General features: G+C 42.8%; 1 protein-coding gene across 15 annotated transcripts in view; it reads right to left on the reverse strand.

Moving 5' to 3' along the window:
• FOXN3 (forkhead box N3) overlaps positions 1-26,466 on the reverse strand; it is a 391,151-nt gene that overhangs the window by 12,900 nt on the left and 351,785 nt on the right. For 6 of the 15 annotated variants that reach the window (XM_008519089.2, XM_070593705.1, XM_070593703.1 and 3 more), the window contains 2 exons: positions 20,701-20,766; positions 11,420-11,525 (listed from right to left, as the gene is read on the reverse strand). In XM_008519089.2, the coding sequence (XP_008517311.1) occupies positions 11,420-11,525; positions 20,701-20,766 (172 nt within the window). The remainder of the gene's footprint in view (positions 1-11,419; positions 11,526-20,700; positions 20,767-26,466) is intronic. The other 9 variants (XM_008519094.2, XM_070593711.1, XM_070593709.1 and 6 more) reach the window with 2 other exon arrangements.

Genomic DNA, 26,466 nt, shown 5'->3' on the forward strand with positions numbered 1-26,466 from the left:
GCTTTAACTAAAAGCAGGTACTCACTATAGGAACTTCTTAAGAAGCTATTTTAGGAAAAACAAAAAAGATCCAAAAAAGAAGGTCAGAGATGTGCCAAGAAATGATAAGCAAAGAAAACGTAATCAGGTATTGACTGAATACCACAATAATAATAACGACTTAGTGACTTTAAGAAAAAAGACACTGAATAGAACCAGAGTACAGGACAAATGCAGCATGTCATTTGGGAGACAGAACTGGAGTTAAAGCACTCCACGGGCCTTGTATTGATCAGGAGGTTAAAGATATTGATTAACTTGAAACATTTTAAAATATTCATGTTAAAAGTTCTAGGATCAACACCAAAAGAAGAGAAACAAAATATGTAACTTCCGAACCATTAAATGAAAAGAAAAAGGAAGGAGGAGTGGGAGAATCTTGATCAATTTAAAATAATGCTAGAGGGCCGGCCCGTGGCCGAGTGGGTAAGTTCGTGCACTCGGCTTCAGCGGCCCAGGGTTTCGCCGGTTTGGATCCTGGGCGCAGACATGGCGCCGCTCATCAGGCCATGCTGAGGCAGCATCCCACATGCCACAACTAGAAGGACCCACAACTAAAAATACACAATTATGTACTGGGGGCTTTGGGAGAAAAAGGAAAAATAAAATCTCTAAAATAATGCTAGAAAGGAAAAAGAATCTGGAAAAAGTGCAACAGACAGAATTGCAAAATAAGATGGCAGAAATAAATCTAAACGTCAATAAAAATGGGCTAAAAATCTTCGTTAAAAGGTAAAAGTCATTAACACGGATTAACAAAAAAAGCCCTATACTGTTTAAGTATGGAGATTCCTCAAAAAATTAAAAATAGAACTACCATACGACCCAGCTCTCCCACTACTGGGTATCTATCCAAAGAGCTTGAAGTCAGCAATTCCAAAAGTCCCATGCACCCCAATGTTTATTACAGCATTATTTACAATAGCCAAGACATGGAAGCAACCTAAGTGCCCATCAACAGATGATTGGATAAAGAAGATGTGGTATATATATATATACAATGGAATACTACTCAGCCATAAAACAGAACAAAATCATCCCATTTGCAACAACATGGATGGACCTTGACGGAATTATGTTAAGTGAAATAAGCCAGATAGAGAAGGACAATCTCTGTATGACTTCACTCATATGAGGAATTTAAAAATGTAGACAAAGAGAACAGATTAGTGGCTACCAGGGGAAAGGCGGGGTGGGAGGTGGGCACAAAGGGTGAAGGGTGCACCTACAACACGACTGACAAACAATAATGTACAACTGAAATTTCTCAAGATTGTAACCTATCATTAACTCAATAAAAATTTTTAAAAAAAGCCCTATGTTGTTTACAAGAGACAAACCTAAAATATAAAGACAAAGAAAGGTTAAAAGTAAAAGGATGGAAAATGTTCCATGCCATAGTGGCATACCTACATTAAAACCAGGTAAGATAAATTTTTAAGGCAAAAATCATTACTAAAGATAGTCTTTAAACATTCATAAAGATACAATTCACTAGGAAGATTTGACAGTTCTAAACACAGAAAGTTCCAGTAAGATAGCCTCAAAATATATGCATCCCAAACTGAAAGACCTACAGGGAGAAACAGTCAAACCCATACTGTAATGGGAGGTTTTAATAAATCATTCTTAGTACTCAATTGATCAAGCTCCCCTTTCTCACACACACAAAAATGTTAGCATGTAGAAGACATGATCTAACAGACATACACAGAACATGTGCTAAATGGAGAAGGCATATTATTTTGAAGCACACACAGAATATTCATAAAAACTGACACACTAGATCACAAAGCATGTCTCCACAAATTTCAAGGAAGCAGTATCTTACAGATCAATTCTCTGACCACAATACATTGTAGTTAGTAATTAATGTTGAAGCGGTAACTAAAAACGAAAATAAGAAACAACCGTCTCCTTGTAGGTTTGAAAATTTAAAAACACACTTCTAAAAATACCTATGGGTCAAAGAAATAAAAATGGAAATCAGAAAATATCTTGAACAGTTAATAATGAAAATAAAAGGTATCAAAACTTATGGGATGCAACCAAGTGGTAGTTTGAGGGAAATTATAACCTCAAATGTTTATAGAAAAAGGTTTAAAATAAAAGTATCCAATCTATACAAAGAAAAAGAGGACAAATTCAAAGAGAGAAAGGGAATTATAAAGAAAATAGTAGAAATCAAGGAAGTAGAGAATAGATACAAGAAAACAACAAAACTATGGCAAGATTAAGCAAAAAGAGTGATGATAAAATGAAATGAGTAAAAAGGGGACACAATTGTCAAAGATATTTAAAAAGATGACAGATACATTATGAAATAAACTTTAGGCCAATATATTTGAAAACATAAGTGAAATGGACAAACTCCTACAGTTACCAAAATGAATTCAAAACTAAAAAATAAGTCATAGTATAATCATTAAAAAATTATATCAATAGCTAAAAGTCACCCCACAAAGAAAACACCAGCCCTAGACTATTTTGCAAGCAGGTTCCATCAAACATTAAGCAGCAGATAACTCCAATCTTACATAAACTCTTTCAGAGAATTTAAGAGTGAATACACCTCAAGACATTTTATGAGAATAATGTAATCTTGACACTAAAACTAGATAAAGATAGCACTAGACAAACATGGGGCATGGACAAAAACGCAAAATTCATACATAAAATATTAGTTTATCAAATCTAGCAATATGTAAAAAATATAATGTATCATAAACAAGTATATTCAGAAATGCAGGTTTCATTCAAAATTGGGAAATTCATAATGTAATTCACCACAGTAAAACAATAAAAGAAAATTAGGAATTATCTTAAATGACAAATATTTTTTTGATGAAATTCAACAAACTTTCACAATAAAATGTAGCAAACTAGGAATAGAAGAAATTTTGGGGTTACAATAAAGTATATACCCTAAAAAAACTATAAAAACACGGTATCAGCTGTGAATCAATAATATAGCTCCTTTTAAAATGGAAAAAACATAAGATGTCTACCATCATTACTTTTACTCAGAGGTCCTGAACTGTGCAATAGGACAGGAAAAATAAAAGATATAAGAATTAGAAAGGAAAAAAACCCCACAATTATTTACACAAGATAAATTATTAGAATTAGTAAGGCAGTTTATTTAGCAAGGTTGCTGGAAAAAATCAATAGACAAATAATTAATTCCAGATGGATCACAGACTTAAATGTGAAAGGAAAAGCTTTGAAAATCTTTTATATAGAAGACTACATAATTTTGGAGTAGGGATTTTTAAAAGACACCAGATTTCATAAAAAATGATTAATAAGCATTAAAATTAAGAGCTTCTGTTCATCAAAAGATACTATTATGGAGAGTGAAATGACCATCCACAAACTTAGAAAAGTTATTGACATATAGTCAATAAGGGATTAATATCCAGAATATACAAAGAACTTCTACAAAGATAGGAAAAAGAGAAAGAACCTAATAAAAAAATGAGCAAAATGTTCAACAGGCAACCCATCAAAGAACACACAAACAGCTAATACAATATATGAAAAATGGCAGTATCTTTAGCAACAAGGAAAATGCAAATTAAAGTACAATGAGATATCACGTATTCATCACAGCCAATTCAGATTGGCTGAAATTACAAAGTATGACAATTCCAAATGTCTGTGAAGCTGGAGAAGAATGGAAACTATCATACTCAGCTGGTAGGAGTATAAATGGATACAAGCACTTTAAGAAACAATTTAATGTTACCTTGTAAAGTTGAGCATGTACATACCCTACCAACCAACAACTTCATACCTGGATATGCATCTTAAATAAAACTGGAGACACGTGCAATAATTTCCATAGCAGCATTGTTTGTAATAGCAAAGAACTATAAATGATTCAAGTAACTTTTTAAAAAGATTATAGCACAGCCATACAGTGGAATATTATACAGCTGTGAAAATGATTCAATTATAACTACATGCAGCAAAACAAATAAACTTAATAAAGTTTAATTAAAAAAAAGCAAGTTAGAAGAGAAGACATATAGTATAGTTCCAGTTACATAAAACTCAAAACCAGAGGCTGGCCTGGTGGTGCAGGGGTTAAGTTCACATGTTCCACTTAGGTGGCCAGGGGTTCGCCAGTTCGGATCCCGGGTGCGGACATACACACCGCTTGTCAAGCCATGCTGTGGCAGGCATCCCACATATAAAAAGTAGAGGAAGATAGGCATGGATGTCAGCTCAGGGATAATCTTCCTCAAAAAAACAAACCAAACCAAAACAAAACAAAATACTCAAAATCAAGCAAAACTAAATATATTGTTTATGGATATCAAAAATAATTTTAAAAGCAGGGAAACAAACAAAAAATTTGGAATCGTGGTTACCTTTCAGGGAAGACAAAGTTATCAGTAATGTTTTCATTTTTAAGTTGGGTGGTGGAGTCATGAGTGTCTTGTAATTATATGCATATATAATTATAGTAGGTCCAGGGCCCTACAATGCCTGCTCCAGCTGGTCAGCTCTTCCCGAGAAGCAGAGAGTTCAACAACTCCAGGAGTTCCGCCTCAAAGGTCATCTCCAGGGTGTGAGGGGTGCATAATTTTCTCCCATGAGCTGCAAATTGTTCCCCTAAACCACTGAGATGGATCTGACACCCCCTCTGCATTAGATCATGGAGCAAAAATAGGAACGATCCTGAAACTCTCTTCCGTGAGTCCTTTTGCATGTGGAACAGGCTGGAATCACCAATTCAGAGGTTTTTAGATACAAAGGAAAAAGAGCCACCAAGACTTTCACATGGCATTTCAATGCCATTGATTTGAAATACGAGAAGCAACTCTAGAATCTTGATCAAATTTCACACAGTCAGTTGACTGGTCCTTGTTTCGAGATCTGGACCAAAAGAGCCACAAGCCAAGACAAAACGCTGAGAAAGGGATTCAGGTGGGAACTCAAGCACATGCTCTGTTCTCCTGATATTTTTTTTTCCCCTTTTCCCTTTAATTGATTCCTTCAGTATTTTCTCCTCTCCCTCCTGCTACAAAGCACAATCTAATACTGGGTTTCAGAACTGCCTTCAAAGACCATGATTTCAAAAGACAAAAGCTGACAGGTGCTTGGTCTTTAAAAACAAAGCAAAACATGATACAAAAAAAGATCAGTGCCAATTTTTCCTCAAGATGTATAAGTGGACCACACCCTATCTTAATACCGTAAGTCGCCAGCTTCCTAAACTCTTGTTACAAACAAGGGGAAAGTCAAAGACAGTTGACCAGGAGCAGATCTTAGGCTGCTAGATGGATTTTCCTGAAGACTAATTGACAGGATCTTAAGTATTAATGTTCTGTGTTACAACAAGACCATTAATTCCCTATTTGCTTCATGTTCCATGGGAATTGAGTTCTCACTTGAGGTCCTTAGAGATCCAAGTAAAATTAAGCAGCTTTACGATGGTGACTGGCCAGCCCTGGTGGTCTAGTGGTTAAGATTCAGCACTCTCACCATGGTGGCCTGGGTTCAATTCCTGGTCAGGGAACCACACTGCCCATCTGTTGGTTGTCACACTATGTTGGTTGCATGTTGCTGTTATGCTGAAAGCTGTGCCATTAGTATCTGAAACACTAGCAGGGTCACCTATGGTGGACAGGTGTCAGCGGAGCTTCCAGACTCGGACAGACTAGGAAGAAGGACCTGGCCACCCACTTCTGAAAAAACTGGCTGTCTAACAACAGACAGATGGTGATTAGATGGAACTTTCTTATAATTTTATAACATGTCATGGTTTAGACTTGTAGTCCAGACTATTGCCATCACTTCTCAAAACCAATGGCTTTTGCCACAAATGTGCACTGTCCTGAAGGTGGCATAAGCGGTTCAATCTAAGCCTTCTCCTGGGGTTTGCAGCTAGGCTGCAGGTGCTCCGACAGGGGACCTGGGAAGCTCTGTGGGGAGCAGGCTGGATGAACCCGCATGGCTCTCCACATTACTCATTTTATTTTTTTTCCAATTTTTAAAATTGTGGTAAAATATACAAACATAAAAAACTTACCATCTTAACCATTTTTAAGTGTACAGTTAGGTGGTACTAAATACATTCATAATGTGCTACCGTCACCACATTCATCTCTAGAACTCTTCATCTTGTAAAACTCAACCATATACCCATTAAACAATAACTCCCCATTCTCGCCTCCCCCTCAGCCCCTGGCAACCCCCATTCTACTTTATGTCCCTATGAATTTGACGACTCTAAGTACCTTATATAAGTGGAATCATATAGTATTTGTTTTTTGTGACTGGTTTATTTCACTTAACATAATGTCCTCAAGGTTCATCCATATTGTAGCATGTGTCAGCATCACCTTCCTTTTTAAGGCTGAATAATATTCCAATGTGTGTATATACCACGTTTTGCTCATTTGTTCATCTTTTGATGGACACTTGGGTTGCTTCCATGTTTTAGCTATTGTGAAAACTGCTGCTATGAACACAGATGTAAAAATATCTCTTTGAGATCCTGCTTTCAATTCTTTTTGGTATATACCTAGAAGCAGAATTGCTGGATCATATGGTAGTTTTATTTTGCTTTTTTGAGTAATTGCCATACTGTTTTCCATAGCAGCTGCATCATTTTATATTCCACAAATAGTGCACAAGGGTTCCAGTTTTTCCATATCCTTGTCAACACTTGTTAGTTTGTTTTTCTGATAGTAGCCATCCTATTGGGTGTGAGGTGGTACCTCACTGTAGTTTTGATTTGCATTTCCCTAATGATTAGTGACACTGAGCATCTTTTCATGAGATACATAACCATTTATACATCTTCTTTGAAGAAAAGTCTGTTCAAGTCCTTTTCCCGTTTATGAACAAATGGGTTGCTTGCTTTTCTAACTATTTATTTACCAAACACCTGTAGAATGCTTCCTATGTGCCAGGCACATAACTGTGTCTTAACCCTAATAACTCATGAGGCAGGTGCTGGTTCTCTCATGAGAAGCCCAGGTGCACTTGCCAAGGTCACATAGTTAGAGGATATGGTTTCAGGAAACTTGGTTCCCAGGTTCATGCACACAATTTCTGGGCTATGTTGCCATATGAAGGACGCCTCTCCCATCAGTTCTTTCTCAATCCTCTGGTGAACCCTGGACATTTAATTCTTCTCTGACACCTGAAGGGTCACTTGGAGTCCCAAAGATCCCTAAGAGTTGAAAGTAAGGTGGCTGAATCCAGAATTGCTATGGCCCTTACCTGGCAGACAGCCCATAAAGCTATGATTAAGAAACCTGGGGCTCCTACTTCCAAGAAGGCCAGGAACAGTTCTTTCAGGTCTATAATTGTTTGTTCCATTCAATGTATTCTCTGCACGGAATTTCACCGGGAAACCAGCAGAACACACAGGCATAGGACCTTAAGATGTGTGAGCAGTTATTTTGAGGATAATGTGTCCTGAGGACTCTACGCCCAGGCAAATTTAAAAATAAGCAGGTTCCTAAAGTCTAAGGATGGGCCAGTCTCTGAGGTTATTGAGTAAAAAGTCAACACTGTAAAGTCAATTACACTATTGACAGATACTCTTACAAGGAGATTTCACATCATAATTATATGCAAAGGAACCCAGCAAACACAAGCTGTGTAATGATCAGCTAATAAAAGTAACACTTCATCTATGTCAATAACAGTTTTGGAGTTAAGACAAACAAACATGGCCTTTGCCACTCAGCGGAAGAAAAAAAATCCCCGAAAGACAAATATTTTCACTTAAGGAGAAGTCGCTTAGACTCACACAGAAAATCTGTCACACAAAGCAGAGTAGGAAATTGGTCTTTAGCGGGTGCTAATGACTCTCCGGCCCTCCCTCTAGCCCCAGCTGAACTGATGGGGGCAGCAGCCCCCATGAATGTTGAACAAATGTTGAAATGTTGAACCCTTGGTCAACACCACGTGGTCTGGCACACAACCTTAGCTGTTGTTCTCTTCTCCGCTGGACTGTTTTCCTTTTAACCTTAGCTGAATTTAGGTTCAACTGACATATGGTCAAATCAAAAAACATTTTAACTTACAATGAAAGTGAAAGAGCAAAACAAGATTTTTTCCTCAAACACTTCTTAATGGGTTTTACACAGACACTGTTTCTGTAACTACCTATGTAGCTGTGTTCATATTCATTCCTTCCAAAAGCATCTTCTGAGCCTACCATTTGCCAGGCATTTGGGATATAAAGGGGGCAAAGGTATTATAAGCAAGGGTCCCTGATCTTACAGAGCTTGCAACACTCCTCTCCCTCACTTCTCTTAAAACTGAGGTGGAAAATGCAGAATTGGTATTTGGATAATGTACTGTGAATGCACAATGGTTTTCTTTACTGCTTATCTCTATTTATGCAAATGGTAACTTGTCTAGTTTCTACAAGCCAGAGTTGTACATTTTACTCAAATGATTCTGCTCAAAACTCCAAGGATGCTCAGGAAGGTCACCTTCAGACTCTGCACGCTTTTGCAGTGGACAGACATGGAGCAAGGTGTGCCATTATGAAGGCACATCATGAATGCCACTCAGCTCCAAACCCTCCCTGCTATACTGTTTTGTGGGCTGGGGCTGAGGCTGGGCTGCGGAAGCCACATTTCTGCTGTCCCACCTGACTCCATGTAAGGCTTGACAACATCGGGTGTCACAGAGAGACTGGGAAGGGGGTGGAAGAAGGGCCATGCTCCTTCCTGCATCCCCCCAGCAACACCTCCTCATCTTTGCAGCAGCAGTTGATTCCAGTACGGGCTGCTGAATCCAGTTCGAGGTTCTTCCACCACCTGGAGAACCAGCTCGTTCCTCTTCCCTTAGAGGCAGTGGCACCAGCACGAAGGCTCCCGTTCCTCCTCAGAGATCCCTCAGGTCCTTTCCTCCCACAGACCCCTCCTCTGAGCTCAGAGACTCCAGCCCCAGTTGAGTGGTACCTCCGCAGAGGTCTGGATCCTAGGCCCCAGCCCTTCCCTCTGAGGCCTGAGTTCCAGCTCCGCAGGGCAATCATTCCAACCTCTTCCCTTTGCTCCCTCAGCTGAGGGGATGTAGCTGCTTCCTGCAATTGATCCCTTCACGACACCTTGAGTTCTCTTTTTACCCTCCAGTTAGCTGGTTAACAGTTCTTTACATTAAAGTCTCTCTATTCGAGTACCTAGTGTGGTTTCTGTCTCCTGACAGGACCTGAAACCTGTTTCGTGGTCTTTTACTGTGGAAGGAGCCAAAGGGAGGCGCTCACCGGATTGAACGAGAGGCAACTCTTTAACCACAAAGAAAACTTCACTGTTTTGGTGTAGTGCCTTATTATCTTCTAACCAGGAAAAAAAAAAAACTCAGTATTTTAGATGATGCCTTTAGAGGGTACTAATCAGTGAAGTTTATAATAATTTATGCCATGAGGGTAATAAATAAAATTAGGAGGCAGTTCCTGCTGAAAGCCAACCCAATCTTGGGTCCCCTTTCCCCTCTTCCTGGCTCTTCTGTGTCCTTCCACGAGGAACGGCTGGAGCCACAGCGAGAGCTATACTGGAGGCAATGAAAAAACTCTCGAGACGACAAACCAGAAGTCTATACTTAGAATCTGCCAATGAAAATAATTGTCCCTCCATGTGGAAATAGTCTACAGTCTCAAAGTCTGCTCAACCAAAAAGGTAAATTAGGAGGTGAGGAAGAAACCATTTTAAGAAAAGAATGGAAAACAGAACATGTCTCTCTCAAAATGTGAGGCAAAGGCATTGATAAGAGGCTAACCCTTTATGAACTTAAGAATTATCGATCTAAGGATAACGAAAAAAGCTACTAAAGAAGTACAAGAAAAAGACCCTTCCCATATATTTTTGGAAGGTATCACCACATCAGGTTAACAGAAATGATAAGTGGTTTTATAATTCTAGTACTATTCTAATTCCTCCCAACTTGCCTCCTGATCAGGTTTCAGACACCTGAAGTCTGCCCTGAAGATTCAGCAACTTCTGTCCCGGCAAAAGTAAGTTAGTTTGCAGGAAGAGTCAAAAGACACAAGCGAGTGGAGAAGTTCCAGATGGCTGATGCACACGAGAGAGCTCGAACTTGCATCTCCTCAGGTCCCAATTAAATGGACTTTCTGGGACGGTTTCCTTTGGGATACGGAACACTATGAAAGCAAAATGGCCTTCAGGTGCGAACTTGATTCAGAAGTGCAGGAAAACAGCAAGGAGACAACGCTGTGAAGGGATGGAGTGTGCAGGTCTTTTCTAAGCAAGCAGCCTGGGCCCAGCACTGTGCAACATGCGATCTCAGTGAGTGAGACCCAGCCCGTCCTCAGCAAGCAAACCACTGAGGACAGAGGGGGACACACAGAGAAATTTACCAAACAGGGTTACTCATCAAAGGGCCACAACCAAAGCACGGGACTTATGGGTTCAAAGAAATTCACGTGATGCTGGCTCAGAGGCCACATTCAGAAAAGTTTTGCGAAGGAATCATTTTTGTGATGGGTCTTGAAGGACGTGCTGCCTTCTGAGTGAAAGTTGAGTGAAATCTACACAAAGGAAAGAGAATAAGATGAGCAAATACAGGACATATCTGGGGAACAAATTTGGCTGGAAGGAGATAGGAGAAGTGGGGGATGTCAGGGTGATGTGGTGGGAGGCATGGAAGGTGATTCTGCAGACCGGGGGAGGCACATTTTAGCAACTCAGTCTGGCGGCGGTTGATGGGTGGGCAGACAGAAAATGGGAGGAGGCTTCCATACTGGCACATGTGAGGGTCCTAGTGGTGGACCCTAATCCGGGGCTGGCAGTGGAGATGAGAAGGATGGAGGAAAGAACTTCCTGAGGAAGCATTCAGGTGATGTGGGAACTGACCTGATTCTCGGAAGCAGGAGAATGATGCCACCTGTTATTGATACAGCACTTAGCAAAGCACTTTTCACACACGATTTTACATTTGATTTTCACTGTAACCTCTCACAAGAGGCAGAAGAGTTTCACGGATGAGGGGACCAAGGTCCAGAGAGGTCGGACATCCGCCCAAAGTCACAGGAGTGGGAAGTGACAGGGCTGGGTCTAGACCTGTTAGCCTAGTTAGAATCGAAGGAACAACTTGCCCACCATTTCCTTCTGCCCACCTTTCCTCACCTTCTTAGAATAAAAAGACTTAATTTGTCTTCATCTGCTTATTGGCAAAGAAGCCAGGAGAATCTGATGGCCTGAGAAGGAGAAGCTGGCATTTGGGTTGGGGTCCCTGGGAGATACTTTAACCTTTTTGAATAGCCAAGCCAGGTTTACTGTCTCCACTAGTTAGAGGCTGGTCGTCTCCACCCCGAGGGCGCCCCACGGGACACACGACGCCCCTCCCACTCCTCGGCCGGGCTTCACCCAGGGAGCACCTCCCTTACCTCACGGCTGCCGTCATTCCAATGGGAGTGATTGGCAATGGCCGGACTCCGGGAAACAGCCCTCGGCTCAGAACCCGCGCTCCGTTTTGTATCACTCCTGGAGGAACTGGAAAAGCAAAGGGGAAGACACCACACATGAATCCAACTGTGAGGATTTCCATTCTGAGTCAGAAATTTTGGATACACCAGAGAGAAAGACAGAGCAGAGGGAAAGAGAACGTGAAAGGCAGAGAGCAAGCAGAGGCAGAGAAAAACACACCCATACACACAGACACACGCACACACGCACACACAGAGGGCAACAGAGACAGAGATCCCAAGAGAGCAAGACAGAAAGAAAGATACCACGCCTCAAGAAGGAGAGTCAGTCAGCCAAGTCAGACCAACAGCTTACAACCAAATTATTGATGACTTCGTGAAAAAGTTGAGTTTTAGAAAGTGTGCTTCAAATCTTATTTTCTTCTATTTATTAAATATAAGCTTTCACCTCCAGTCAGACCCTGACATGATCTCAAGAATGTTGACACAATCGGAGAGCAGGTGACCAAAGAAAAGCATTTTCTCATGCTTCTCCAGTCATGGTCAGAAGTTGAGAATATCTTTCTATTTGTCTTTAATCCAACAAGGGGAAAAGACAGCCAAAATAACAGCAAAGCCGAGTCTGCAAGCTGCTTGGCCCCTCAGCGCTCACAACACGGTTCATCCTCACAGGGATCTCTGCGGCCTGAGGGAAGGCCCCTCCTGAGGGACAGTGGGCATGAAGGGTCGACAGGGAGGTTCTGGCTCCCGCCTCAGAATTCGAGAGGGCCCGACCTCCCCCTTCCCTGCAGCTTCCACCAAGCAAAGCTCCCGAGGGTTCTCTCATCATCTCACCTTCTCCTAAAAACACTCATCTCTGGAGCAATCCTAAACCAACCTTTTCGCCAGCAACCATCACATCCTTTCCATTTTCCGTGCAAACTCACAGTGGCCTGACACCCACTTGAGGATTTACATAATGAGGGAACCACAGAAAATCCTTGAGATTCCATCTTTTTTGACCTTCCAAACAGCAGTTTCATTTGGCTCAAGATGATAGTCTTAAAGCACTACCAACACTCCTCCGGTGTCCATGAGGCCAGGAGTGCGCGTGGAGCGAGGGCACTGATGGAGGGCTGGGTTTCAATCTTAGTTCTTCTTGTGTGATTTTGTGCAAGTTCCCAAAAAGTCTTTTTTTCTCTCCGAACAGTGTCCTCTAAGACCCCTTCCACCATGATGGTCCTAAGAGTCCTCGGGGCTCTGGCTGTGTTCACGCAGCCCCTGGCCCGGTCTCATCCAGAAGCAAGGTGGGTAAACTGTGCTTTCTCAAGCCAAGACCATACCAGAAAGGCTCTAGAAAATTATACATTCAAAGATGAAAACCACTCTGGAGACTCACTTTTAAAAGCTAGTATTATTTGTATAAAATGAATACTTTTCACAAGACATAATTTTTACGCCTATAATTTTTAGGTCTTTAAGAGTATGTTTACATGAATATTCCAAACTTTTAACGTGAGGTCTTTCATGCAGGATGAATGTCCACTCTTGAATATAGGATAATGTTATAGACTATTTCCTGGAGCATTCTATAGCTCTTGCTAATATTTTTGCCATTTCTCTTCCAGGTTTGTGTAAGGCCCTCATTTCTAGGTTTTACAAAAGGTGGGATGGGAGACAAAATTGAAACTAACACCTAAAGCCAGTACTACTGGCAGTCCAGTGCTCCAGAATCTCCCCAGCCTCTTGCCGTATTTAATTCTGAGAGCAGGCTGAACTAGATCAGGAACTCCTACACACCCCTTACCAGTAGCCCGATTTCAGATAACAGATCATCTGAGGCAGGAGACTCACCAAGTATCATAAAAGCATGAAACCTGCTATAACGCGATATTGCCGCTAATTCTATTTTGCGATTGCGGGTTCTCTGTAAGGAAGAGTGTCTAAAATTTCTATTACTTGATTTACACTATCTAATTTCAAGACTTCCTATAAAGCTACAAGACAGTGTGGCGTTGGTGTAAGTAGAGACATATACACCAATGGAACAAAATGGAATTCAAAAATAGACCCACACATATGTGGTCAACTGATTTTTGACAAACCCATCAAGACAACACGACGAGGGAAAGGAGAGTTAGAACAACTGGAGATCCATTTGGAAAAAAATGAACCTTGGTTCTTACTTCATGCCATATATGAAAATTAATTAGAAATGGATTATAGACCTAAATGTAAGAACTAAAATTATAAAATTTCTAGAAGAAAAATACCAGTAATGCCCAAGGACAGAAATATACCAGTAAAACCAGTAGAACTCTGGAGTCTGTAGACAAGCACTTCAGGTTGCTTGAAAAGACAGGCTTTTTGCTTATCTGTCTGTTTTGGGGATTGTGGGAATGGCTTTTTCAAATATCTTGCTGTATGGTACTCTTCTCAGAAGGGTCAGATAAGCCCAGGTTCAGTTTAATTCTGATAATACTGCCTAATATATCAGTCACTACAGATCTCATCTACAGCAGCAAGTGAACCTGACAGAATGGACTACCCAATAAAATAACTTAAATATTTAAAACCTATACCAGTTCTAATTCTCGCCAGTAAAAATGATTACAGTCCCATCTACTGGTTGTATCAAGCAACGGATTAATTTACCAAGTACCTGCCTACGTGTTAGATGAAGGGGACACACGGTCACCACAGTTAAGCAGGACAGAGAGAGAATTAAAGAAGCAATGAAGATACACTAGGGTAACTGCTGGGGCAGGGGGCCTAAAGGCATGAAGGATGGAGACACCCAACCCAAAGTAAAGGGTATCTGGGAAGACTGCCTGTAGGAAGCGCCACCAAAGTTGGGATTCAAAGGCAGAGGAACGGCACATACAGGGCCTGGAAGTGATAAAAAGCAAAGTGCACAAGAACTAAAAAGCAATTTTGCCAAAGTATATAATCCTAGCAGGAATGAGATGCATTTGAACTTCATCCCATGGATACTGGGAAAACCATTAAAGAGTTTTGAGCAGGGAAGTGGTCTGCAGCATAGTGGCTAAGAGCTAGGCTCTAGTGTTAGATGCCCTGTGTCCTATCTCTGTCATTTACTGCCTGTGTCCCCTGAGCAAGCTACTTAAGTAAGATGGGGACAAAAATGGTATGTATCTCACAGAGTATATGGAGATTTAACTGAGTTAAGAAAGGCACGAATATTTAGAAAACATGTTAGTTATCAACGTCATCATCATCCACATCATCAACATCCCCAGAGCAGTCCTGAGGCAGCCCGTGCTTTCTCCATTTCAGGTGAACCGAAAGCCCGTAAGAAGGGAATGAGACAAAACCAGACCATGTTGTAAGACCGTAGCCATCTTCCTGGTCACTGCACTTGGCCCGAAGAGCAATGACTGCTCTCATGGCATTTCCATTCTCCTTGTGCAAAGCACATCAGAGTCCCGCCTGTGGCGAAAATGCCTGAAGCACCTAGAATCCTGGGACAAAGACGAGGGAGCCCTGGAAAGTAAAGAGAGCAGACGGGAATCACGGAACACACGTTCTCCTGGACTCTGGCATGGCCAGAGAATCATTTGCCAGTCGAAGGAGAAAAGCAACCCCATGGACAGTGCCCCATGCCCAGAGTCCTCTAACTCAAGCACCTAGAACCTTGAAGCACCAGGGGCATGTCCAACAGGAGGGGGAACAAAGAAAGGAAGCCAGTCCTCACGGAGCACCCACTGGAGACTAGGTTCTTTTGATGCTCCTTGTCTCAGTCATGCCTTCAGGAGAGGAGTATTCAGCAGTGGTTAAGAACACAAACCCGGGGCAACGTGGCCTCCATCCAAAGTCTTGCCCCACAACTAGCTCTGTGGCTTTGGGCAAGCGCCTTAACCTTTATGCGCTTTAGTTTCCACACCTGTAGAGTAGGCATAAACGTGCCTCAAAGGATTGCTTTGAGGATCATATAAGACAAATTACATAAACTGCTTAACTCAGCGACTGGCACATTATATAAGCTCATCATCACCATCATGTTCATCCTTCCATCATCCTACCTCACCTCTCTAGCATCCTCTTATTAATTATCTATAAGGCGCAGGGCCTGATGGGTGCAGGACACGGGGAAATTCTTTCAGCCTCTTATGCTTTTTGTAGTTATTCCTAACTCTGCATTCACCCATTAAAACATCTTCCTGATGAACCAACTGTATTCATTTCAAAGAATCTCACAGACAAAGCCATCCCACAGCATGAAAAGGCTTTCCCTGAACCTCACAAGACTTCTGGCACATAAACTAGGCTCTTCTTCTGAATCCTGGAGCTCGTTCTCAAATGAGCTGCAACTGAAGGCTCCCTCTGCCAATCCTGGCATTTCTCATCATTGGCTGTGCTCTTCACGTCGGGATGGCGGATGTTCACATTTGCTCACTGGCTGCCAGAAGCCAGCTGTGACGCTTAACTGCTCTCCCATCTTTTCTCCTTTCTGTCTCCATACCCAAGTGTCAGGAGCGAGGCTTCTGAAAAGCAAATCACAGCCAGTCTAAAATGCCTGAGAAAGGCATTCTGAGGTCCATGCTTTACTGCTTTTTTGATTTTGGGATTCTAAAGGAAGCTGAGTGCATCCCTCAGCCCCTTCTCTTCCTTTTACTCAGTATTTCCCTCAAGATGCATCAAAACACTTCAACCCCAAGCCCTTTACAACCAGCTTACTCTACCCAATGTGCTGAAATTATACTTGGGCTCCAGCTAGATGAGATATTAGAAACTGGACGCTTAAAATCAACTTCTAACTCGGATTTGTGGCTCTCACTAGAAAAGGCACAGGCCTCCAGCATCATCTTTTTTTGTTAGACCAGTTAAATATTCGGCTTTTGTAGGTGAAAAGATATACATCTGAGACTCTCAAGTTGCTGGGACAAGGGGCAGGGCCATCAGCTCCTAGCACTTGTTGATCAATCACTTTCTCTTAAATTATGTCGGGTCTCCAAACTTTCTTATTTTTAACCAGTAAGAAAGCAATACACACAAGGAGTCAAATCAAGCTGGACCACTCACCGTAATCTAAATGTGATCAACCTTGAGAACTAAAAAAAAGTCTATGGCACAAGACACACTTTCCTCCACACTCCGCCACCCCTCAGCACGTCCCCAGCTTCCCTCCTGATGCTTCACTTCCTTGATTTTCACAGCTTCTAAAATTAACCTCTGAGCCCCACTGCTGCCCTTGGAGGGCAGCCCTGGCTGACGCTACCAGAGGCCATAAGCTGAGCAGCAGGTGATTCCGATAATCCTTCCCTTTCCTAAAGTCGGCCTTCCCACCTGCTCACTTGGAAGGATGCTGGGGGGGCGAAGAGGGGAGCCTACTTCCGGTTGCCTCTCTTCTCTGGTGCCTGGTGTGATGGATACACACCCCAGTTCCAGGCAAGGTGTGGAACGCTGCCTCCTCCTTGGCCCCTCCCTCGTCTCCTTTTGTTGTTTTGTTTATTCTCTATAGTTTCTCTCTGGGAAAAGTCCAACCAGGGATTATATAAGCCTTTGAAGATGAGTAACAGTGATCTGACTTCTCCTGACTTAATAACAATTCCTCCATTGGGGTTAAAGATGACTCACGGGGTTTGTCAAAGAGGAATTTCGAAGCAGGTACTTAAGTAGACTCTAGAAACTGGAATTAGTCTACAGGGCCACTTTTTTTGGGAGGGGGTTGGTCGATGGATTTGACCAGAAGCATAACCCAAACTTCAACAGATAATGAGGCAGCAATGTTCTGTGCTGATTTTTCTGGAAGTAGTGTCCTATAGAGCATGCGAGACACGACGGGACTCCTTGAACAATGTTCCCCAAGCTGCACACTGGAAAAGTCCCCAAAAGATAATGTGATGCTGGCATTGCTGGGTGTGGGGGAGGGGACACAAAATGTTGCAACCTGAAGTTCTTACCAGAAGTACACCTGCTGCTTCATTCAAAGTGAAGCATCAGATGCAAGGAGAGGCCGAGGGGATCCAGCCCAAACAATACATGGGGTGCTGAGCTCCCTCAGGGAAGTGTGGGACCCCTCCCTCAAAGATAAAGGGGTTTGGCTGACTGGTTCTCACGAGCTTTTTGAGAAGTTTCCTTTGTACGACCTACTCAGCTCAGACTGCGGCGCGTCTGCCAGCCCTGAGCTAGCGCTGCAGATGCTGAGCAAGGGAAGGATGAGAGGAAAAGATCGAAGGGGCTGCCGTCCCGTGACCCGAAGTGGAGTGACTATGAAGGGCGATGACAAAGGAAAAGCCTTTCAAGCCACCCAGGCCAACCCCTGACTGCTGGGAGTGACAATTGCAGGCAGACTAGGTTGGTGGCCCCTGTTCAAACAGGGGCATCATGCAGCCCAGGAGTGAAAACAAGAGGCTATAAATAACACCCCACGAGGAGGCTCTATAAACAGAGCTCAGCCACAGCCCAGCCAGGGGGAGAATCCAGGCAGGCCCTGCAGACAGGAACCCACGCTCCCCACGCGTGGGCACTGGCATGATCCCTGAACCCGGAGGCTGCACGCACACATCCACCCTGGGGGACACACACCCCCCACACTGGGCAGGCTGCCCATCCTCTATCACTGGCTGGGTGTCTGCTGCCTTTGAACCTCACTGCTCACTTTTTCCAGGTCTCGGGCAAAGCCGGCAGGGCAGGGGATGGTGGTTTGATCACTCTATGTCTATAATGCTGCTCCGTTCGAGAGGCAAGGTACTGCATCAAATCCCAGGATGAGAAACTTTATGCAACGTAAAATAAAAACAAAGGGAGGGAAAGGAAGAGTGAAGCAAAGGTGAGTGAACTGAAAGCAGAGTCTAGGAGACACAGCCTCCTGACTACGCTTATGAGGAGGCTGAGGAGGGGCCCCCTGGCTTCCCAAGGGCACAGAGCGGATGCTCAGGGCACGTTCACTGCCTTCCTAGATGCTGCTCCAATCTTTAGGGGCTTTACAACCTGCCCACTGACTCTGCTCTAGCTTGACCTCCAACGGATGGTACTAGGGCTTGGGGCCAGATGGGAAGTTGAATCCCAGGTGGTGTCCCCACCTTCTGCCTAGTCTTTAAGTTGACTTCTCTGCTGCTCCTGCCAATGGGGGTCTCCTTCCATGACTTTTGTGGGCATCCCGGTTCCTTCCTTCCTTCCAGGATCCTGGAGCTCCCACTTGGCATGGGGCCTTCATGAAAACTGTGGCTGGGTTTCTCCTTTCTAAGACTGAGAGAGGAAAGTCTTCTAAAAACGACCCTACAGTTTCAACACATGAACAGTGAGCTTTTAAAACTCAAATTCGGCATTTCAATGTAAGTAAGGCTGTGAATACCCTGAAAAAATAATTATTTACAATTTGAGCACTACAGGGAGGAAGAGAAGTTCATTTAGCCAGGGGAACATTAAAAACAATTAACTTGTTAACTAATCAAGATGAACCCTTTTCCTTTTCTACTTGTGGTCAAGAATCCAGTAATGGATTTTTATGGAAACTGCTGAAGACCCGTTAATGACCAATCTCCTTGTCTCTTCCCCCTTAACTCCATTATTCCAGTTCATCAAAAGTAGTTTTTTAAATCAACGATCACTGTGTACAGCCAGGTGCTAAAGAAGGTGCTTGAATCTTGCACAGCTCTGGTGAAATCAGTATGTTTCCCCCATGATGAGTTATGCAACTTGATTTCAGAAACCCTTTCGGACTGTAACTTGATTACAATCTGGTCTATATTCTTCCTGCAATATCATCTGAGAACAGAGTTTTTAAAAAAATATTTCTCTGTAACTTCAAACATTATTTAAAAACTATACTACAGGTTAACTGCTAGTTATAAGACTGTGTCAGTTACACGTCTGTGTAGTAGTGGTGTTTGGTTCTTAAAGACGTGGGCAGCCTAAGACTTCAATTGCTGGCAATCTGAGGTTAGCAAAGAAAGAATGAGAATTCTGCACCTCTAGGAGCAGGTAATGGCAGCGCCCCGGCAGAAGGACAAGTCTCTCCTGAGAATGTTTGGCTGAATCTCTAGGGTCTATTAAAAAAAGGAACAAGAAAGGATGGAATCAAATTTCCTAAAGCTGTTGGAAAGCTGTGACAAGTGGAGGGCTATGAAGGATGGTCTGGAGCTCCACATCAGTCCACCATTCACAGAAGACACCTGTTGTAAGGCTGAGAACGGACGCTCTCCTGTGGGAAACACTATCGCCTCCAAAAGCGGGGAATTCCCCGTACTCAGGCGCCCATGCAGCCCTCAGAGAGCCAGAGCCCAAAACAAGCTGACGGCCCAGCCATAAGAATGAGCCACATGGGTGCCAGCCCCCTGTGGGTGTTGTAGTGGGGTCTGCCGCCTCACATCACATCTCCACACCAGGGTGTTTCATCAATAGGAGGCTGCAATGCAGCAATGTCTTGACGAAGAGCTGAGCAGACCCCAGTGGAGAAGCTGGCTGGCTGCTCAATAGGGTTCTGGCTGGGGGTGGAATGTGGGCTGAGGAACTAGCCTCATGTCAGGAGGAAAAGGGGACAAGTATCTCCATTGAAGGTCATTTTTCATCACTTGGGAAGGAGACCTTTCTAAAAACATGGTAGCTCAGCTCCAGAGGTGAGAAAAAACATCAGGTGGTAGATAGAAGAGAAGTTCAGGGAAGGAAAAGAGTTGTCTCAAGCTTGACATTCCTCAACAGCCAGCAGAAGGCGAAGACAGGAGCCCTGCCCTTCTCTCTATGGCAGCCTGGACGGCTAGTGCCATGATACAGGAGGGCACCATCGTGGTCCATTTCAAGCTATTCCAAGCTCCTGCACACCCACCTCGCCAGACTCTCCTCTCCTCTCTATCTATAAAATGATAGCCTGCTATTAATGAGGTCCCAAATGGGAAAGAAATTTCTAAAAATGGACACTGCTCAGTTCCATGACTGTTAAGCTGGCCCCATATAGCCTCTTCTAGCAGAAACGACAATCTCACAGGAATAATTCCTGCAGGAGAAAGGAAGGTCTCTCCACTGGGACTCATTATAGGGTCTGCCTCCCTTCCCCCAAGTCTTAAGCCCTGAAGTTATATTAGAACTTTGTCATCTTGGAAACACACCTATGCATTCATTCATACATATGCATGGCCACATGTTTATATGCATATGCATGTAATCATGCACTTAGGTAGTTTTAAAGTGATTCTACAAGGGAAGTTCTACTTGAGCATTAGTTCTTCCTATGGCCTGGTATATAAATGAGAAGGTTAAGTTCACAAACTATGGTGCTGTAGTCTATAGAAATATCTACTCACAACCTGCTTGTATCTCAGGGGGAGTATTCAAAAGCATCATGGCACTGGCAGCATCAATGTCAGGATCTGGAAAAATCAACCAATAAATAACATTATTTACAACGGGGCTGGTGTGTGTGTGTGTGTTTTTCCCCCTGCAAGTTATAGTTTATGAATGCAACAGAGAAGAAAAAATCCAGGATCTAGATGAGATATCCCAAATGGTGACTTTCTTCCCAATTGGATTTGGGAGGAAGAAAAGTATTCTAGAATGAGATTTAAGGAGCAGTTTAGGAAGTTCTTCAGACCGAGCATGGTCTCTTCTCACTTTGCCAATTTCATAATTTGCACTGCATGTTACTGATAAGTTGCTGATCTATGCACCCCCACCGCTTGTTCCCCTGGGGTGGAGGAGCAGGAGAGGAGGGTGACAATAGCAAGTTCAGCTACAGGAATCTTTAATGAACTGGAGAAGCTCGCAGTACCAAGGAGAGAAAGCATTAAATACACCTGCACCTACTGAGATACAAACAAGACGTGGTCATTTCCATTTGTCAGCAGAAAGGAAATTGTATTTTGCAAGATTGGTGTGCGCACCGCGATGGTGGAGGCATTAAAAACACACACACTTAAAATATAAAGAAAAAATTAAAGTTACGATGTTGAGGGCACAATGTTTGCTTCCACATCTATTACTGCTTTTAATATGGGACCAAAAAAAAAATACTCGTCACTTCATTGCTATAATTCTTAACAGGTTTCTGAATCCTTACTGATCCACCGGTTGACAGATGGCAGGTGATATAGAGACAGAGAAAAATATTATCCTTTTATAACTAAATTCATTTTCCTCTGAGAAACAGCAGCGCTGCTGCTATGGAAATGAAAGTCACCATGGCAACAGTAAACAACCCCCAAGAATGGTCACTGAATAGACTGAAAAGAACATCTGCCCGAGCGCAGCGTCCCAGCTGCCCTGGGGCGAAATTCGCTAATAGCGCGGTGATGCCGCGTGACAGAAGCTGCCGCCTGTGCCCTGTCCAAATAAATGAAGTGTGCAATTGGAGTCGACATCAAAATGCCTGCCCTTGTAGATTACTACCTCTGTGTCCGCTAAACCCAATGACTAATGATGGGGAGATTGGGGGGGGGGGCTCGTACTTGTCAGTTTTTGTACAAATTACATACCAAAAAATTCAATTTACGACTAATGGCTCCATGGCACTTTATTTTGGGTATTATGCTAGAAAATGACTTTTTTACTGTTTAAAAAAGTACATTTTTCATACTTTAGATGTGCAGTTTAATTCCAAGGGAGTAATGTGATGCAGGCTAAAAACCCCACAAGCGATTAATAATATGGATGATGCTAGTTCCAGAAGACAATGTCTCAAAAAGGAAGGAAAAAAAGTAAAGGAACTTTTACTCTGCAGGCCTTTTTCTTTCTTTGCCTGTAGGAGGCCCGTTACTTAACACTCCATAGTCGAGTGAAAGTTGATTTTAATAAGTACACTGTATGAGAAACAGGTAAATTAACTTATTTGGCAACTCCCGGGGTTAAATTTCTAAAACAGTCATCGCTCCCCACTGATACGAAAATATATACGTATTATTTGAATGACGAACTAAAAAACTTCAAGTTCTGTTCACTGCTCCCAGGGTTCTGGCTGCCCTGCCTTCTTGTCTCCCCACAGGGCCTGCTGCCGAGCCCAGGACTCGCAGGTTCCAGATATTGCTGACATGCCACAAGCCCCGGGGAGCAAGCAGCTCCTGGAGGCGCTGTGGTGGTGCTGAGACGTTCGCCTCCTACTCTCTCTTTTTGGAAAGGGCCCTTTCCTTTCTCAGGGGTGAGAAAACATGCGTGTTCCTTCCCTCCAAGCAAACGTTCTTTGCCATCTTTGAGGATGCAAGAGCTGTAGGTAGTCCAGGGTTGGCCTGGCTGGATGGTCCCTGCCTCCCCAGGAGACTCTCACCCGGAGTTTTCCTGAGTGACCAGGTGGTTTGATGGGGGCAGAACAAGAGGAAACACAGGTAAGACGTGAGGAGTCTTTTCCTATTTATTTTGCTAGAAAATGTAAGAAAGTAGTTGCGTATTCTTCAAAAACACACTGGACCTCAGAAGGAAGGGGTAAAGGGCAACAGATAGAAAGACATATTGAAAGAAATGAGAAAGAAAGAAGAGAAAGAAAATTTTCAAGGAAAAGAGTATCATCAACATTCACATGAATTTCGCAGAACATAAGAGGCAACCTGGGGAGAGCTTTGGGCTCACATAACATCCACCCAGGACCCCCACCCCAGCTAAGCCAAATAAACACATACACTGAGCAGAAACAGGACGCTTTTGGACAAGTCCTCCAATCCTTCCTTCCAACCAGATTTGCCATGCCTGAGGCCTCCACAGACAAAACTTCTGATGCTACCTTGGCACTCCTGGGGGTCTCCAGGCATTTCCGGTAGACGCAACACCCAGTCTTCTCATTATCTCATTCATAATCAATTCCTACTGCCCCACTCTTCATTCTGAATGGATCAGTTCCTGGGTGGCATAAGCCTGAATACATAGCCCTAAGGGCAGAACGGAATGGAAGCAAGGCACGGGATGCCCAGCTCTTGACATCTTGGCAGGCAAATTGGCAAACATGAGAACTGCAAATAGTCTAAGAAAATGTGATTATGTGTTTATGCGAGTGTGTGCACACGGGTAGCACAGTGCCAGCCCTTCCCCAGGGGCATACAGTGAGTGCCATGCTTGGTGATTACAGTCACTTAACGATGGAGATGCATTCTGAGAAATGCATCGTTAGGCAGTTTCATTATTGTGCGAACATCATAGCGTGTATTTACACAAACCTAGATGGCATAGCCCACTACACATCTAGGCTATATGGTACTAATCTTAGGGGACCACTGTCATATATGCGGTCGGTCATTGACTGAAATTATGCAGCACATAACTGTAGTTTGATGAGTTCTGACAAATTTTACACCAGTGCTACCACCACCATAATCAAAATAAAGAGCACAATTAAGATACAGATTTCCATCACCCCAAAGTGTCCTTGTGCCCCTTTGCTGTCATACCCACCCTTGCCCTGGGCAACTACTAATTTGCTCTTATTCATCCATGATGTGGTGTCAGTAGTTCACTCCTTATTACTACTGTTATTGAGTAGCATTCCATTGTATAGATATACTACACTTTGTTTATCCATCCACCTATAAATGGACATCGGGGTTGCTTCCAGTTTGAGATCTTATTAAAAAAAGCTGCTATGAACTTTTGTACCAGTCTTTTGTGAACATACGTTTTCCCTTGGCTAATGCTGGTAAGTGTATGTTTAACTTGATAAAGGACTGACAAACTCTTTTCCAAGGAGGCCGTACCACGTACGAGAGTTCCAGTTGCTCCACGTATTTGCCAACACTTGAAATTGTCAATCTTTAAAAATTTTAGCCATTCTAGTAGCTATATAGTGGTACTTCGTTGTGGTTTTAATTTCTATTTCCCTAATTACAAAAATGATGCTGAGCATCTTTTCATGTGCTTACTGGCTAGTTGACTATCTTCTTTTGTGAAAAGTCTGTTCAAGGTTGTGCCCATTTTTTAATTGGGTGGTTCCACTTCTTACTGAGTTGTAAGGTTTCTTTAAAAATTCTGGATGTAAGTCCTTTGTGGGACATATTTTTTTCCTCAGCCCATGGTCCATCTATTCAGTTTCTTAATAGTGTTTTTTAAAAAGCAGAAGTTTTAAATTTTTATGAAGTCCAATTTATCAATTTCTTTTATAGCTCAATGCTTTTTGTGTGTTCCAACTAAGAAATCTTTGCCTACCCCAAAGTTGCACAGATTTTCCCCTGAGCAGCAACTTTTTTATTCTCCTCTGTTAGTGTACCAAATACAATGTTATCTGGGTTCAATATCCAGATTTACAGGTAAATGAAAATGAAAGTAATCAACCAGATCTCTTTCTTCATCTAGTAAACTGGTTAGGCACAGACCTTCTAGAATTGTACAGATCAATACCAGAAGGACTCTCTCTGGCTCCAGGTGTATTGGGGGAACACCAGGCAGCGTGACAGAAGCCCTAGTCAGCCATGATTCCATGAAAAAGAGTCTGCTGGACCCTCTGCTAAATGTCTGACAGGCCTTTATGCTTGTGACACCCTGACACCCTGTGCGTGCCTCAGTCTTTAAGAGCCGAGAATCTCCCATTTCTCCTCTCCAAAGGGATGCTACAATGCTTATTCTTATCTATTATTAAAATGTCTTTTTTCCCTTTGTAAAAAAATCATGAAAGGAATTCATGCTCACTGTAAAAAATATACATTAGGTGGATATAATTTCACAAATAAATGCCTTCCCCATAGACCCACTCCCAGATTCACATTTTCTTGTATATAGGTCCAGAAATTATCTCCACAAATACAGGCATTTATGTATATTCATTGAAATATCAACGCACATATATTTATACTCATGCATCTATTTTTTAAAAACTGGCTTATATGGAAAGTACTTTTCTGAAAATAACTTTTCTCCCTATTTTTCAGTTAATGGCGTATCTTGGCACCCTTTCATATTAGTATACGTTATCTGAATTTTTTTTGCAGTGACTTTTTTTGTCCATAAAAACACCACACTGTTTGTACTGACATTCTCTTTCCTTTAAGACTGCAGACTACCAGAAGGAAGAAAGAAAGCATTTGTCATCTATAACCTGTGCCCAGCACACTGCTTCTCCCGACAGATCCTGAGCCCCTGAAGATACTGCCTTGGTACAGCAATCCCCTCCTCCTCTTCCACTGCCACCCCTTCCTATGATGAGCCAGTGTGGCCCCACTCTCTCCCTCCTCTGATTCCTCACAGCTCTTACTTCCTTGACCTCTCTCTGGGGCTCACCTCCACTTGCTACCTTGGGTAATATGTTATTTTTTATGAGCGCACTCTGGGTCTCCCTAAAAGACGCTCCATTACCTGTGGCCGGGAGGGACTAGTAGTGGTGCTTTGTGTCTTTAGGTAACAGATAGACTTTCTGATGGAAGCACATCTTTTTGACCAACAACACTTGTTTTAAAGCTTTTTTGGGTAACTATTTAGCGGTTAGAGGATGCTTCTGCTTCAGAGGCATGGCTGACTCTGAAGGATAAAAGGTTCAGGTCTAGATTTGAGGGAGGGGGAGCAGTATGTTGGCTGCATTGGATTTTCCCTGGGTTTAAAAGAGAGGTTTTCTCCCCACTAAGGTGGATCAATCCAGCTTAGCAGCATAAGAAAAGAGGAAGATATTTTGGCCAAGAACTCTTCAGGAATGAAGATCCACTTGGAAGATCCTTGGTGTTGTGTCTCTGGGGAGAGGCAGGGGGGTGCAGGAGAATCAAGTAGCACGACCCTCTTTGTTTTTGGAGGGGGAGTCTCCCAACAGTACCTAATTCAGCATCCTAATAAAGGCACCCAAACCATTTACCACTGGTTAATTCAGTACAACACCAAGCATGCCGTCATGGATGCTTAATAGAGTTATGATCATCCTCGAAACGGAGCCAATTTCAAATCCCATATTAAAAAAATTCCTCCCTTGCTCATGCTTCAGTAACAAATGTTACTTCTCCTCTGGACTGGTTCCCAGCGGCCCATTTCAATTTTCATCTTTAATGCAGTTGTCTTATCACATTGCCGCCTCTCTGCAGTACGAGACTGAAAAACGGTCACACATCTTAAAGATGTTTTCAAATCCTCTTCTCTTGAAGGTACATACACAATTATATTATGCTGCAGTGAGAGAAATA

The sequence above is a fragment of the Equus przewalskii genome, chromosome 25 (genome assembly GCF_037783145.1).
Source record: "Equus przewalskii isolate Varuska chromosome 25, EquPr2, whole genome shotgun sequence".
Taxonomy (NCBI): domain Eukaryota; kingdom Metazoa; phylum Chordata; class Mammalia; order Perissodactyla; family Equidae; genus Equus; species Equus przewalskii.